At 53.2% G+C, this 12,271-nt stretch overlaps 2 protein-coding genes across 3 annotated transcripts; one reads left to right on the forward strand and one right to left on the reverse strand.

The window, feature by feature from the left end:
• Positions 1–13: 13 nt before the first annotated feature.
• On the forward strand, positions 14–5,634 carry Cdk5 (cyclin dependent kinase 5). The gene is made up of 12 exons (XM_038318471.2): positions 14–161; positions 751–839; positions 918–985; positions 1,086–1,146; positions 1,247–1,303; positions 2,427–2,522; positions 2,650–2,724; positions 2,861–2,957; positions 3,137–3,206; positions 3,644–3,704; positions 3,809–3,889; positions 4,034–5,634. Exons 1-12 carry the CDS (start codon positions 125–127, stop codon positions 4,118–4,120), a joined length of 879 nt encoding a protein of 292 aa, XP_038174399.1. The 5' UTR covers positions 14–124; the 3' UTR covers positions 4,121–5,634.
• Positions 5,635–5,782: 148 nt separating this feature from the next.
• Positions 5,783–9,827, reverse strand: Asic3 (acid sensing ion channel subunit 3). 2 transcript variants are annotated; one of them, XM_038319935.1, is made up of 11 exons: positions 9,291–9,827; positions 8,071–8,221; positions 7,706–7,833; positions 7,352–7,547; positions 7,210–7,266; positions 6,959–7,106; positions 6,596–6,687; positions 6,438–6,517; positions 6,273–6,344; positions 6,084–6,142; positions 5,783–5,967 (listed from the first exon to the last, which is right to left on the reverse strand). In XM_038319935.1, the coding sequence occupies exons 1-11, from the start codon at positions 9,825–9,827 to the stop codon at positions 5,889–5,891; spliced, it is 1,599 nt and encodes a 532-aa protein (XP_038175863.1). In that variant the 3' UTR covers positions 5,783–5,888. The 2 variants fall into 2 exon arrangements, with proteins under 2 accessions (XP_038175863.1, XP_038175862.1); XM_038319934.1 differs by lacking the exon at positions 6,084–6,142.
• Between the last annotated feature and the right edge of the window lie 2,444 nt (positions 9,828–12,271).

The following is a 12,271-nucleotide window of genomic DNA, read 5'->3' on the forward strand; positions in this document are numbered from 1 at the left end:
CCCAGACGCCTGTGCGTGGGGGAGCAGGTGGGCGGGGCTGGAGCTGTGGGTACCACCTCCTCTGCAACGCCGGGGCCGGGAGTCTTAGAACCCAGGGCCCGCAGGGGTCCCCGCGGCCGCTGCGATGCAGAAATACGAGAAACTGGAGAAGATTGGGGAAGGTAATGGAACCACGAGATGTTCCTGCAGGGTCCTTTTCTGAAGACCTTGCTTGCAGTCCCAGTTCCCTTATCGTCAGCTATCTATACCTGCAGGGTCCGACCTCAGCACTGGTCAAAAGACCTGGCTGCTGAATCCAACACTCGGTGCAGATACCAGCCCTTCTCCCTGTGTTAGCATCTGCGGCAAACTCTTGCTCTTAGCGGTAGCAGTCTCTATGGACCCGTCTTCCTAGCCGCGGCACTTCCTGCATTTCTCAATCCTAGCTTCAGCATCACATGCAAACCTCACCTGGAACCCCTGCTTCAATTCACTGCAGAAGCTCCAACCTTAACATTTTTTTTGCAGGCCTTCATTGCTCTCCTAGATGATTCCTCGCTACTTCCCGACCCCACCCCCACCCCCACCCCCAACCCCCGAGCTTATGGCAGATTCTCCCTGCAGCTGAAGCCTTGAGCTTTTTTAGACACCTTTGCCTTGGCATCCTCACTCACAAAACTACTCTATGCCCAGCCTTTACCTGAAAACTTGCCCTTACACACACTAAGATGTTGAGAAGAATCCTCTCCCTCACCACCGACCTTCCCCTAGGCACCTATGGAACTGTGTTCAAGGCCAAAAACCGGGAGACCCACGAGATTGTGGCTCTGAAGCGCGTCAGGCTGGATGATGACGATGAGGTAGGACTGAGGCCTGGGAGGAGGGATATAAGGCCTACTTGGGGTGGGCTATAACTACTGTCCCCTTGTATATTGTAGGGTGTGCCAAGTTCAGCCCTCCGGGAGATCTGTCTACTCAAGGAACTGAAGCACAAAAACATTGTCAGGTAAGGCCTGTTGGAGGAGCTAGACCCTCATTAGACTGGGCTGGTACTGGGAGGCTAGAGATCTATTGGGGGATCTGGCTGAGCCTTTCATTCTCCCTAGGCTTCATGATGTCCTGCATAGTGACAAGAAGCTGACGTTGGTTTTTGAGTTCTGTGATCAGGTGAAAGAGGGGCTGGGGGGCTTAGTAATCATGGGAGGGTATAGGAGCCCAGACTAAGGTTGAACTCTGTCCTCTTCTCCATACCCTCGTCTCTGTTTAGGACCTGAAGAAATATTTTGACAGCTGCAATGGTGACCTGGACCCTGAGATTGTGAAGGTGAGGGGGGAATGGCTGGGGGTTCACAGAGCCCGGGTGTGCCTTATAGTATCAGCACTCCTCGGGTAACAGGTTGAAGTCCTGGAGTACCAGAGAAAACCTGGTTCTGCCCTCCAAGGCTACTAGTCTCGGTGAACATTCTTTGACTTGCACAATATCTGATATCGAGTAATTTGTACTCGAGAGATGAGACACATGAGAAATATCTCATGGATTCAACAAATACCAGTCCTGCAGAGGGGCATGTACTTCTAACTTTAACACTCAGAAGTCTGAGGCAGGAGGATCTCAAGCTCAAGACTAGCTTGAGCTACATAGCAGGGCCTTGTCTCAAACATCAAGGCAAAAACAAAACAGAAAGGGATTGGAGAGATGGCTCAGCAGTTAGCATATGTTACTCTTGCCGATGATGTGAGTTCTGTTCCCAACCCCCACATGAGGTGGCTCCATAACCACCTGTAACTCCAGATCCAGGGGGTTCAGTACCCACTTTTGGCCTCCAAGGGCACCTGCACTCATGTGCACATACCCCTACCCCATATACATACATAATTTAAAAATAAACTAAATCTTAAGAGGGGAGGGCTAACAAAACAAATATATGCTATGGGTTTTGCTTTGTACCAGCCGCTGTTCTAGGCCCAAGACCAAGTGCCTTGGCCCAGGTTCCATACTATATAGCTTTGTGTCTGTGTTGATGGTCATGGCATGTGTGTTAAATTGCAGCCATGTAGGGGAGACCAGCATGGACTGGAGATGCAGGAAGGCCCACTAATCTGCCAGTCCAGAAAAGTGTGAGGAGCAAGGACAGCTTGGTTACTGTTGTACCTCTTCTACCCAGTGCATGCAAAGCAGATTCATAAAGTAACCGGAGGAGAGGCTGAAAAGCCAGATCGGTTGTTAGAGCACTTGCTGCTCTTGTGGAGGACTCTTTTCTCAGTATTCACACTGGGTAGCTCACAACTACCTGTAACTCCAGGTCCAGGTGACCCTACTTTTGGCTTCCACAGATATACACACGCACTCAATTCCAGAGTAATTGGATGGACTTCTCAATTTGCTGCAGGTCATATGGGCTATAGGGAACGGCGGGCCTGACTTTCTCTTCCCTGCCTCTCCCCAGTCATTCCTCTTCCAGCTGCTGAAAGGCCTGGGATTCTGTCACAGCCGCAACGTGCTGCATAGGGACCTGAAGCCCCAGAACCTGCTCATAAACAGGGTATTGCTCTGGGAACAGGGAGTGAGTTTATACAAACTGGAGCCAGGGATGGGGAGAAGGAAACTGGAGCTGGCCCTAAACCATTTAAAAGTGTTCTCCATGTCCCTTTTGTGTTATCCCCCCTTAGAATGGGGAGTTGAAATTGGCTGATTTTGGCCTGGCTCGAGCCTTTGGTATCCCAGTCCGCTGCTATTCTGCTGAGGTGAGCCTGGGAAGTGGTATGTGAGGTAGAAGGGAGGGAGTACCCACGTTGTTTCCTCTGCTCTCTGAGCTCCTCCTGGACCTCCTTCCAGCTCTCTAAGTAGGAGGGGGCTTCCTGTGGGTGGGGTCTTCTCCAGGTGGTCACGCTGTGGTACCGCCCACCGGATGTCCTCTTTGGGGCCAAGCTGTACTCCACGTCCATCGACATGTGGTCAGCCGGCTGCATCTTTGCAGGTGACACATTGGGGTTCTGCAGAAGCACTTGCTTTCCCAGCTGGGTTAACAATTAGGGTCTGGAGGATCTTTGGTGAGGGAGGGGAGAGGGGCTCTTGGGGCTGGGACTGGAAGGCACAGGGGCACTGCAGAATGATGGGTCCTTCATATTCTCTATTTTATCCCTGTCTCCTTCTCAGAGCTGGCTAATGCGGGGCGGCCTCTCTTCCCTGGCAATGATGTGGATGACCAGCTGAAGAGGATCTTTCGATATCCTTCCAGTGCCCTTAGCCCACTCTCCTTCACCTCTTTGTAGAAAGGGAGTGAGCATGGAGCTCCGGGCATGGGTCAGAGGTCACCATTGCTTGCCCTCCACAGTGTTCTTGCATGGGGTCACACTGGAGAGATGTAGCCTGTTGGACACCTGATGAGGCAGTTGAAAGTTGCTCCAGTAGGCCTTAGGATAAAAGAGTAGGGGTTCTTGGGGGAAAATGACTGCTTTGTCATTTTTAGGCCCACAAGCATCAGGGGTTGATTTTTTCCTGGTCCATTGTAAACACCATAAAAATGGGGTTCATCTCAGGCTAGATTAGGGCATAGAGCAAGATGGTATGAGAGAAGAGGAGGCGGGAGTAAGGAATCCTCCCCCTCTCCCCTGAGGTGTAGGTGTAACCCTCCCCACAAGTGACCCTTGACCACATGGACACACTGCTAGGGACACCAACTGAAGAACAATGGCCTGCCATGACCAAGCTGCCAGACTATAAGGTGTGATTGGCTATGGGAGGTCTTAGTTCATTAGAAGACCCTTTTATTTTCCAACTTTTACGCTCCATACCTCTGGCCTGACTCTGCCTGGCCCTCCTCTGCAGCCCTACCCAATGTACCCAGCTACAACATCCTTGGTGAACGTCGTACCCAAGCTCAATGCCACAGGGAGAGACCTGTTGCAGGTAGGCGCCTAGCGGTAGAAGCCAATGGGGGCATTTGTCTGCCCAGGGTTAGAAAACTGGGGATTGTGGTGCTTATCCAGAGGGACAAAAAGATGGTGGGCTGTCCTGCTCTGAGCTTGCCTCTGCCTTTCTTCTCACCTGCAGAACCTATTGAAGTGTAACCCTGTGCAGCGCATCTCAGCAGAGGAGGCCTTGCAGCACCCCTACTTCTCTGACTTCTGTCCCCCATAGGCTCTCTGACCACTGGTGGCCAGGCTGGGGCCTGGCCTATTTAAGCCTCCCTCACAGGAGGGTGGAAAAGTGGGGTGTGGGAAGCTGAGCCCCAGCTGTGCTGGGCCCAGCCAGGGTAGAGTTACCCTGGCTCGCAGTTTTCACTCCCTCCATGGACTTTATTTAATTTCATAAATTGGCTCCTTTCCCACAGTCTGCTGATACAGTGGCGGGGTGGTCTGAAGGTGGCTGGTGACCCCTGCTTTGACTTACCACCCTCTGTGACCCTGCCTACAGCTTGTGCAATGAGCTGCTCACTGTCTGCTCTGGCTCTTTACATGTCCTGAGACCAGGAACAGGAAGCCATGATCCCCATCCTTTTGATTGTATCATGGCAACTCAGTCTCCACATGCAGGCTTATATCCTCCTGTACACTTTTTCTCTTCTGCCTAGAAGGGCCAGATACAGTTCTGAGGTAGGATGCTGCTGGCCTGTGTGCAAAGTTGAGCCTCCTCCAGAATGGGGAGAAGGGGCCAGGCCTCTCTATGGGTGTTTCCTCGTTCTAGATATGTCCTTCCATTTCTGCTTTCACACTCGGAGTTGTAGGCTGGGGCAGGAAAGACCCAGAACTGTGTGGGTCTCTTTCATAAGAACAGTCCTTCCCAGTTCCTGTTTGCCATTCTCCCAATGGTTGGGATACAGTAAAAGAAGGAAACTGGAGCTGAGGCCGAGGTCCAGTGTGCCCTCCTGGCAGGAAGGAAAAGGCGGGGCTCTTCCAGTCCCGCTGTCTCAGGTAGGCTGTCAGCTTCTGTGGAGTGGTTGGAAAGGCAAGAACTTTCCCATAGCATGACCTTTGAAGGCAGGACACCAACCTGTGTTCTTGCACGAGGACTAGATCCTCTAGTGTAAACCTGCCACACCCACTTCTTGCTGAACTAGTTAGAACCTCGTTCTGATTATACACTTGGTACAGCGAATACCTACTGACCATGCCCACGGTGGGCCATCACATCTGGGCATGCAAAGCCTGCCTTCTTAGCTGTTGATAGAAGGTAGGCCTGGTGGTACAGGCCTGTATTCCAAGCTACCAACAAGCCTGAGGCAGGAGAGCTGCAAGGCCAGTGTGGGCAGCAGAGTGCAAAGTCAATCTGGACAATTTAATGAGACTCTGTTTCTAAATAAACAAGATACAAAAAGGGCTGGGAAGCCAACCATGGTGGTATATGACTATGATCTCAACATTTGATAGATGTGGGCAGAAAGATTAGGATCAAGATCATCACTGGGTGCACAGTTCACCCGCAGCCTGAAGTATGCGAGACCCTGCCTCCGAGGAACAAAAGTGATGGGATACACTTCTGCGGGAGAACACTGCACAGCAGGCGTCCCCCAGACCCCGATCTCAGTCCCCGTTACTCAAAAGTGATGGGGACACACTTCTGCGGGAGAACACTGCACAGCAGGCGTCCTCCACACCCCGATCTCAGTCCCCGTTACTCAAAAAAAATTAAAATGGGTTTGATAAGCTCATTAACACTAAGGTGCAATTGATTGATCTCTTAAAATTACCCTCCCCCCAGAGAGTTGTAATGCCTAACTGGGACCCAGGTCCCAACTGGACAGTGGACAGAAGTGGGGAGGCTGGCACCGACCTGCCAGTGTCTAATCTGTAAGGCAAACTCTTGAGGCACATGCACTAGAGCTTTATTAGCGTGAAGACGGCAAAGATGTATAGGCTGGACATGTCCAAGATGTCACGGTGCAGCCAGGTGCTCACAGCCGGTCGGTCTAGAGCCTTGTGACAAGGTAACAGGTACGGTGGGAGGCAGAGAGTGTCTTGGTGACAGCACACGGAGGGGTAGGAGGCCTGGTGGGACAAGCCACAGAACTGAGCGGGACCCTCCACCTATTCCACCCTAGACCTGAATTTCCTCCTCTTGACCTGTCCTGTCCCTTGACCTTACGGGGCGTGTCTTATATTACCTGGGGCCCAGGCTGAGGTGGGGACCATGTGTTCGATGGCCATTCAACCCTTCCTGAAGCTGTAGGAAGAGGGAGAGTCGGGTGGAGACCAGCCAAGATGGCTGCACATAATAGCTCCTGGACCAAATGTTTAAGGTCTGGGGTGAGGCCTATGATGCTAGGGGTGGGGGAGCGTGAGAGGACTATTACCAGGGTACTGCGAGAGCGCCTTTGAGAGCTCCTTCTGTTCCAGAAATACCCCAGGACTCTGTCTTGGAAAACCTGGGGGCAAGTGACAGGAATAGGTGGCCAACATACACCTCCCTGGACACTCGGGGCCTGATTCCTCCCATCGCGTCTGGGGTTCTGTCCCACCTCACAGAGGTAGTCGAGGATCTCGAGGATGGTAAGCAGGCTGGCTCCAATAAACAGTCCCATCTGTCCCCCAATGTCTCCTGTGGAGGCAGAGTGCTGTCAGCTCACAATCACCTGCCCTATCCACACCTCTGCAGACCCAGGTACTCCATACACACCCAGCAGCTCTGACACCTCATAGGCCGCCTTCTGCTCCACTGCCTCATAGTTGAGGGCCTCAAAGAAGATGTCCAGAACCAGTACATTCTCCCTGGAGGAAAAGAAGCCTGAATTGCTTGCTGTACACCACCTGATGCCAGGTGGAAGTATGTGTGGATGCACTGGCCAGTTTGAAGAACCTTGGGTTATTCTTATCCCCCAAGTCAGAAATTTAAGTAGTTTGCCCAAAGTCCCCAAACCGGTTATGATGTGGAGATGAATCCAGCCTGGGCTGTGTGCAGAAGGGCTCCGGTCCTGTTCCCTACTCGGAACCCCTTGACTCAGGCACTGTGCCTCCAGCTTTGCTACCAGCCCTTGCTCACGCGATGTAGGTCTCGCTGCGGTTGTATTTCTGGGCCAGGTAGCGAGCTGAAGCGCGGCTGGGAATCCGCACCATGGAGAGCTCCTTGGCGTAGCGCGTAGTGGCGCACGGGCTGGGACAGACACACGTATCCTTTCGCAACATAGCGTCTGCAGGCAGGCCCCAAAGGAAGGATCAGGACCACTCAGCAAGAGGGTTGAGATCAACAGCCGAGTGGATGGGGACAGGGAAGCTGAAGAATTGTGCCCTTACCCAGAGCTGGGCTGGCACAGTCCTTGTACTGCTGGGGGCTGCACACTGGTGAGTTTCCTAGGATAGGACGATGAGAACGGAGCCCAAGAGCGCCCCCTAGGGCACCCCCATTCCCTACTCTCAACAGACCCCAGCTTCTTACCAGGCATATGCATCATTCGACATCCACACTTCCGAGCCACATAGCGGGTCTCACAGGCCAGGCGACACCCTATTAAGCTATAAGGAGGGCTGGGGCTGGGGTTAGGGGAACCCAGGGAATCAGAGGGCTCTGGATCAAAGTCAGGGTCCACAGATGCAGTATTGCAGTCACCCCAGGGTGGTGGCAGGAAGCTCAGCTGTGGAGGGGCAAGGTTAAGGAGACTGCGTTAATAGAGGTTTATGGGGTGAGGGCCCCAGAAACAAGCTGAGGCATTGTGGCTTGGGGTCTGAGGGTCTTCTGAGGTGGGTAGGAGTTTGGGGCAGGTGGGAGGCACAGACAATTGAACCAACATACTTGCTGCTGCTGGCAGGATACAAAAGTCTGGTGGCCTGGGGCTGCCCCGAAGCCCAGCTGGTCAATGGCAGGGGGCTCCTCCTGGCTGTGGATCTGCACTCGGATCCCCACCTCAAACGGGGTCTCTTCTGCAGGGAGGGGCCTTTAAGGCCCCAGACACTCCACTCCCAGGAGAGAATCCCTTGGCACTTCCTCTCCTCAGGATTTGGAAAAGCCAGCCCTGCCTCTTCTCACAAGAAGATGCGCTTTGAAACTCTTCCCTATACACCTGCCTCCTCTCCTTCCCATGGTCTCTGTGATTTCCCAGCCTCATGCATGCCTCCCCCTCATTCCTCCTCACAGGCAAATGACCCTGTGCCCCTCACCCATGTCCTTCCAGATGGGCAGGTACTCCTCCTGCTGTACATCCAACATAATCTCCAGCCCATTGCCAGCACCACCTTTTGGGGTGGTGAGCAGCTCTGCCCCGTGAGCACCGGAGTTGAAGGTGTAGCACTGCCCCATACGAGTGAAGATCTGGGGACAGAAAGGGATGGCCTCTCTCTTAAACGAGCCCTTGGACATGGGAGCCCTCCCCTCCTTGACCCCTTCTCTTTGTTTTTGTCATTTGGGGCTTTTTTCTTTTGGGGGTGGGGTGGGGCATGTAGCCTGGGCTTGTCTGGTGCTTGCTCTGTAGCTGAGATGCCCTCCAATTTCTGGTTCTCCTGCCTCCAAATACCAAGTGCTGGGATTATAGGTATGAATCGCTATACAAATCCTTTGATGGATTACCCCCTCAAGGTGTTACTTAAGTACTTGGTGGTGGGGAGGGGGACTGTATCTAGGTTACTAAATCTAGGTGATCTAGATGAATTTCCACCCTGTCCTAAGACTCTTTCTTCCTTTCTCTTTTTGAGACACTTTCTCTCTACTGTGCAGATGAGGCTCCCTGAAACTCACAGGGCTCCTCCTGCCTCTGCGTCCCAGGCGCACTGCTGCACTTGTTTTATGCTGTGGACATTCTGATACCAAGTCTCACGCAGTCTCCCACTGTCCTTGAAAGAACCCCAAAGCCCACATCTCAGTGCCCTTGGCCTCATATAGAGATATGTGGACTGGGAAACCTCCCTACTCAGTCCAGCTCCTCTGCCTCTCACCAAAGTCCTGGGTGCAGCCGACAGGAGTAATTGGAATAAAAGGAAATGGATCTATTATTGTCCTCCTTTGGGGTGACAAAATTTGGATGAGACAGAAGAAATTCCTCTCCTAGCATAGAGGGGTCTTCTGCCCCAGAATAGTCCCAGGGTATTGAATTTTACCCTAGGAGTAGTGTCTCTACCGCTGGCCCTTGGCCCTGCAGCCTGCTTGGGTCAGTGTCCTTGCTGAGAGGCATAGCCAGGTGCACAAATGTCTAACTGTGAGCTGGAGAGAACCCCCAAAAGCCACTTCCTAGACTAGACAGAATGGCTTGGTGGGTGGAGAGCCTATGGCTGGCAGGCAGGCAGGAAGGAATACCCAGACAAGGGGTGTTAAGGTTCCGTTTTGGAGGAATCTTGGGCTAACAAGGCCGAGGATTATAGATATGGTCTCAGGGCAGTTGGCTCACCACTGTGAAGTTCTCAGGCCCACAGGGCTGGCCACGGTAGCGGCAGTCCAGCAGCATGTCCTCAAGGGAGTGGCCGGCTCTGGCGTAGAGTTGTGCCATGTCGAAGGTGGGACTGGGCATAAAGCCAGGAGGTGCAGGGGCCTGACCCAGGGCACGAAGGTAGGCAGCATGTTCAGCAGGGTCCAGGCCCAGCAGTGCTGTTCCAGCCCAATGCAAGTCATTGGGTGTGAGGCGGGAGCGGCGCAATGGATTGATATTACACAGAGTGACCGCTGGGAAGGTGAGCTGGTGGCTTTCCCGCTCATCTAGGGTGGTTTTATGGTGGAATTCCCCGTAGTAGCGCACTCGCTCAGCCACCTGGTAGAGGAAGGCCGCCAGCGACAGGAGCACAGCTGCGGCCCAAAGCCCACGGCGCAAGGTCAGGCCTCCGGGGCCAAAGACATGGCCCAGACCATGCATTGTGCAGCTGCTGGCGAACACCCGGATGTCTGAGGCCTGTCGCCGCTGGGCCTCCTCCAGTCCTGAGGGGGGTTTCATGGCTCTAGCCCAGGGAAGGGACTGATGCCTGGGTACAGGGACTCCAAGGAGTGACAGAGGCTGTTTTATAGGACAGTGGGGAATTGAAAAGGGAGTTAAGTGGCTCAGCGAGGAATAGGGAGGAGAGCAAAGGAGAAGGTAGAAAAGAGGGTAGAGAAGGGAGGAGCCAAGACTGAGAGGTACTGGCCTGGTAGGACTGGATGAGATGAATTTCGGTCCAGCTCTGCTTTCCCCAGAACAGGCGCTGGCTCCTTGGAGCTGGGGCTCTGCAGTAAGGATCAGGTAGGGCGCAGGAGGTAGTGGCAGGCAGGGGCTGGAGAGCAGGACTGAGCTGAAGCTGCTGCAGAGGATTAGGTTTCAGCATGAGGGGGGCTGAGGGGCCAGCAGAGCAGTCTGGGGGGTAGGGAAGGTCCCTGGGGCCCCAGGCTGAGCCATTAGTGCAGCATGGGGGGAGTCACTGCTGTCAGAGACCAGAGGCGCCAGGAAGAAACCGCAGCAATGCTGGGTAGGGCTTGAAGGAAACCCAGACATGTATTGGGGTTGGGGATGCCTTTGGGGCCCATCAGGCTCCCAGTCACAGCCCCCAAATGCCAGACCAGAGGGTTAGCTGCTGACTTTTGGTTCAGCCCCTCTTTCCTTTTGCCTTTCCTGCCCTTCCATGAACTCACCTGGCATAACCATTTGTTCTTTCACAGAGTGGACCTGGCTCTTGACCAAGCTGGAGAGTGGTGGGAGGTTTGGCACAAACAGATCTTCTTTTCCCATGCCCCCAGCATGACCAGGCCCTCTTCAGATTCCATATCCAATGGCTTTCTGTGTTTGAGTGTCCCGCTCGACCTGGTGACCCAGACCCCACCTCCTCATTCTCCCACCCTCCTGTTTGTGAGGCTATATTCCTCCGCAATGACTATGGACTCTCCTGCTACCCCGCAAAATAGCCAGGGTACTGTGTGAAATCTTCCTCTCTTAACATATTCTAGGATCATGACCTCTGGCACCTGGGAGGCTTCCTCATTTCTGAAAGTGGTCCAACACCATCATGGAGAGGTGATGAGTCCAGCCTTTCAATACCAGCTTTGCGATCAGTCATAAACTCCCTGAAACCGAGTTTCTGGGTTGAGACCACTGCCTTGATAATTTGATAGCTGTGACCAGATCCGCTACCCCCACCCTAATAGCAGTAGTGACATTTTGTACTCCTTTTAGTCTTGATCAGGGAGGATACCTGGAGGGCATTCCAGGCCCTAGTTTCCCCGCGCCCTGCCACGGGGCAAAGGCCTCACGTGATCCAAGGCGTGGAGCTACTTCCAGGAATTCAGAAGATGAGGGAAGAGGGGCAGGGGTAGGGTGTGTACACTCTCGGAGCTGGAGGGCTAGCACAAGCTCAGTGCTAACAGGCTTGGAGGAGTGCGAGGGACTCTGATGAGAGGGGCCAGTAGCCCAAGGGCATCTGAACAGGGACTGCAAGGTCTGTGCTGGGTAAACTCTATACCCTCATGTATCCGGGAATTGGGCAAAACCTTAGTATGCTCAAGAGTAATCAGATAATCCACTATTTACATACACTTTCTTCTAATGTTTCATTTATTTATTATTTATGGGGGGGTGTCACAATGTGTGTGAAGTTAGAAAACTTGTGGGTGTGCTCATCCACCACATGAGTCTTGGGGGATTGAATTCAGGTCCTTTGATTTGGGGTTTGGTGGCAGGTGTTTCTCATTGGTCCCAGAATGGTATTTATATTTCGTGTCTTTGAAATGCACTAGAGACCAGGTTCATTCTGGTAGCTTCTGGCCTTGAGTGGTGGGGATGTAGTTCCACCAACCGCAGAACCGCAGTGGGAGTGCCTCTGACTCCTCTGACTGTGTACACTGGTCCTTCTAGCAAGCACTCAGGGCTCACAGTCTCAGAAACTGTTCCAGGTTTAGTGGCATAGGCTAGGCAAGCAACATCTTCTGAAAGATAGGTGACTACAACAGCTTGGGGCACAGGTCTGACTGCTTTCTGGGACCACTGCACTGTGGCTTTTAAGGGCCTTGTTATAAAATGTCCCCCTTAACTCTTGGGAATGTATTTTGAGAGGAAGCCCAGCTAATCTGCTGTTCTCTATTGAGGGGCTGGCAGAGTCAAGCCAGGGTGATAGGGTAGGGTCACCAACCATTGGTCATAGGGTCCCATTCCCTGGTGAGTAGCCATCCTGTGGCTGTCAGGGGGGCTTAGAATCACACTAGGTGATGTGTACACTGCCAGTCAGGTGACTGTGCATGATGTTGAGCCACTTGGCTGGCTGGCTGCTCTGTGAGGGAGATTTTATGCCCCAAGTGGACCAAGGGTAGGGCCAGATGGGGGAAATTCTTATGGAAAGCACAGGCCTTTCTCTAAGCTGCACTTGGCAGGGGTGTGGGGCACGGTGGTGACTAGGCAACTGAAGCCACCCAGAACTC

The sequence above is a fragment of the Arvicola amphibius genome, chromosome 2 (genome assembly GCF_903992535.2).
Source record: "Arvicola amphibius chromosome 2, mArvAmp1.2, whole genome shotgun sequence".
In the NCBI taxonomy this organism is placed as follows: domain Eukaryota; kingdom Metazoa; phylum Chordata; class Mammalia; order Rodentia; family Cricetidae; genus Arvicola; species Arvicola amphibius.

Bases quoted from the DNA above. Each gene is read 5' to 3' on its own strand.
- Cdk5 (XM_038318471.2), top strand. From the start codon at position 125: ATGCAGAAATACGAGAAACTGGAGAAGATTGGGGAAG. The intron at 2,523-2,649 runs GTATTGCTCTGG...ATCCCCCCTTAG, and splicing joins AGAACCTGCTCATAAACAGG to AATGGGGAGTTGAAATTGGC. The intron at 2,958-3,136 runs GTGACACATTGG...TCTCCTTCTCAG, and splicing joins AGCCGGCTGCATCTTTGCAG to AGCTGGCTAATGCGGGGCGG.
- Asic3 (XM_038319934.1), bottom strand. From the start codon at position 9,827: ATGAAACCCCCCTCAGGACTGGAGGAGGCCCAGCGGCGACAGGCCTCA. The intron at 7,107-7,209 runs GTAAGGGCACAA...GCCTGCCTGCAG, and splicing joins CTGTGCCAGCCCAGCTCTGG to ACGCTATGTTGCGAAAGGAT. The intron at 5,968-6,272 runs GTAATAGTCCTC...TTGTCCCACCAG, and splicing joins GGCGCTCTCGCAGTACCCTG to GCCTCCTACCCCTCCGTGTG.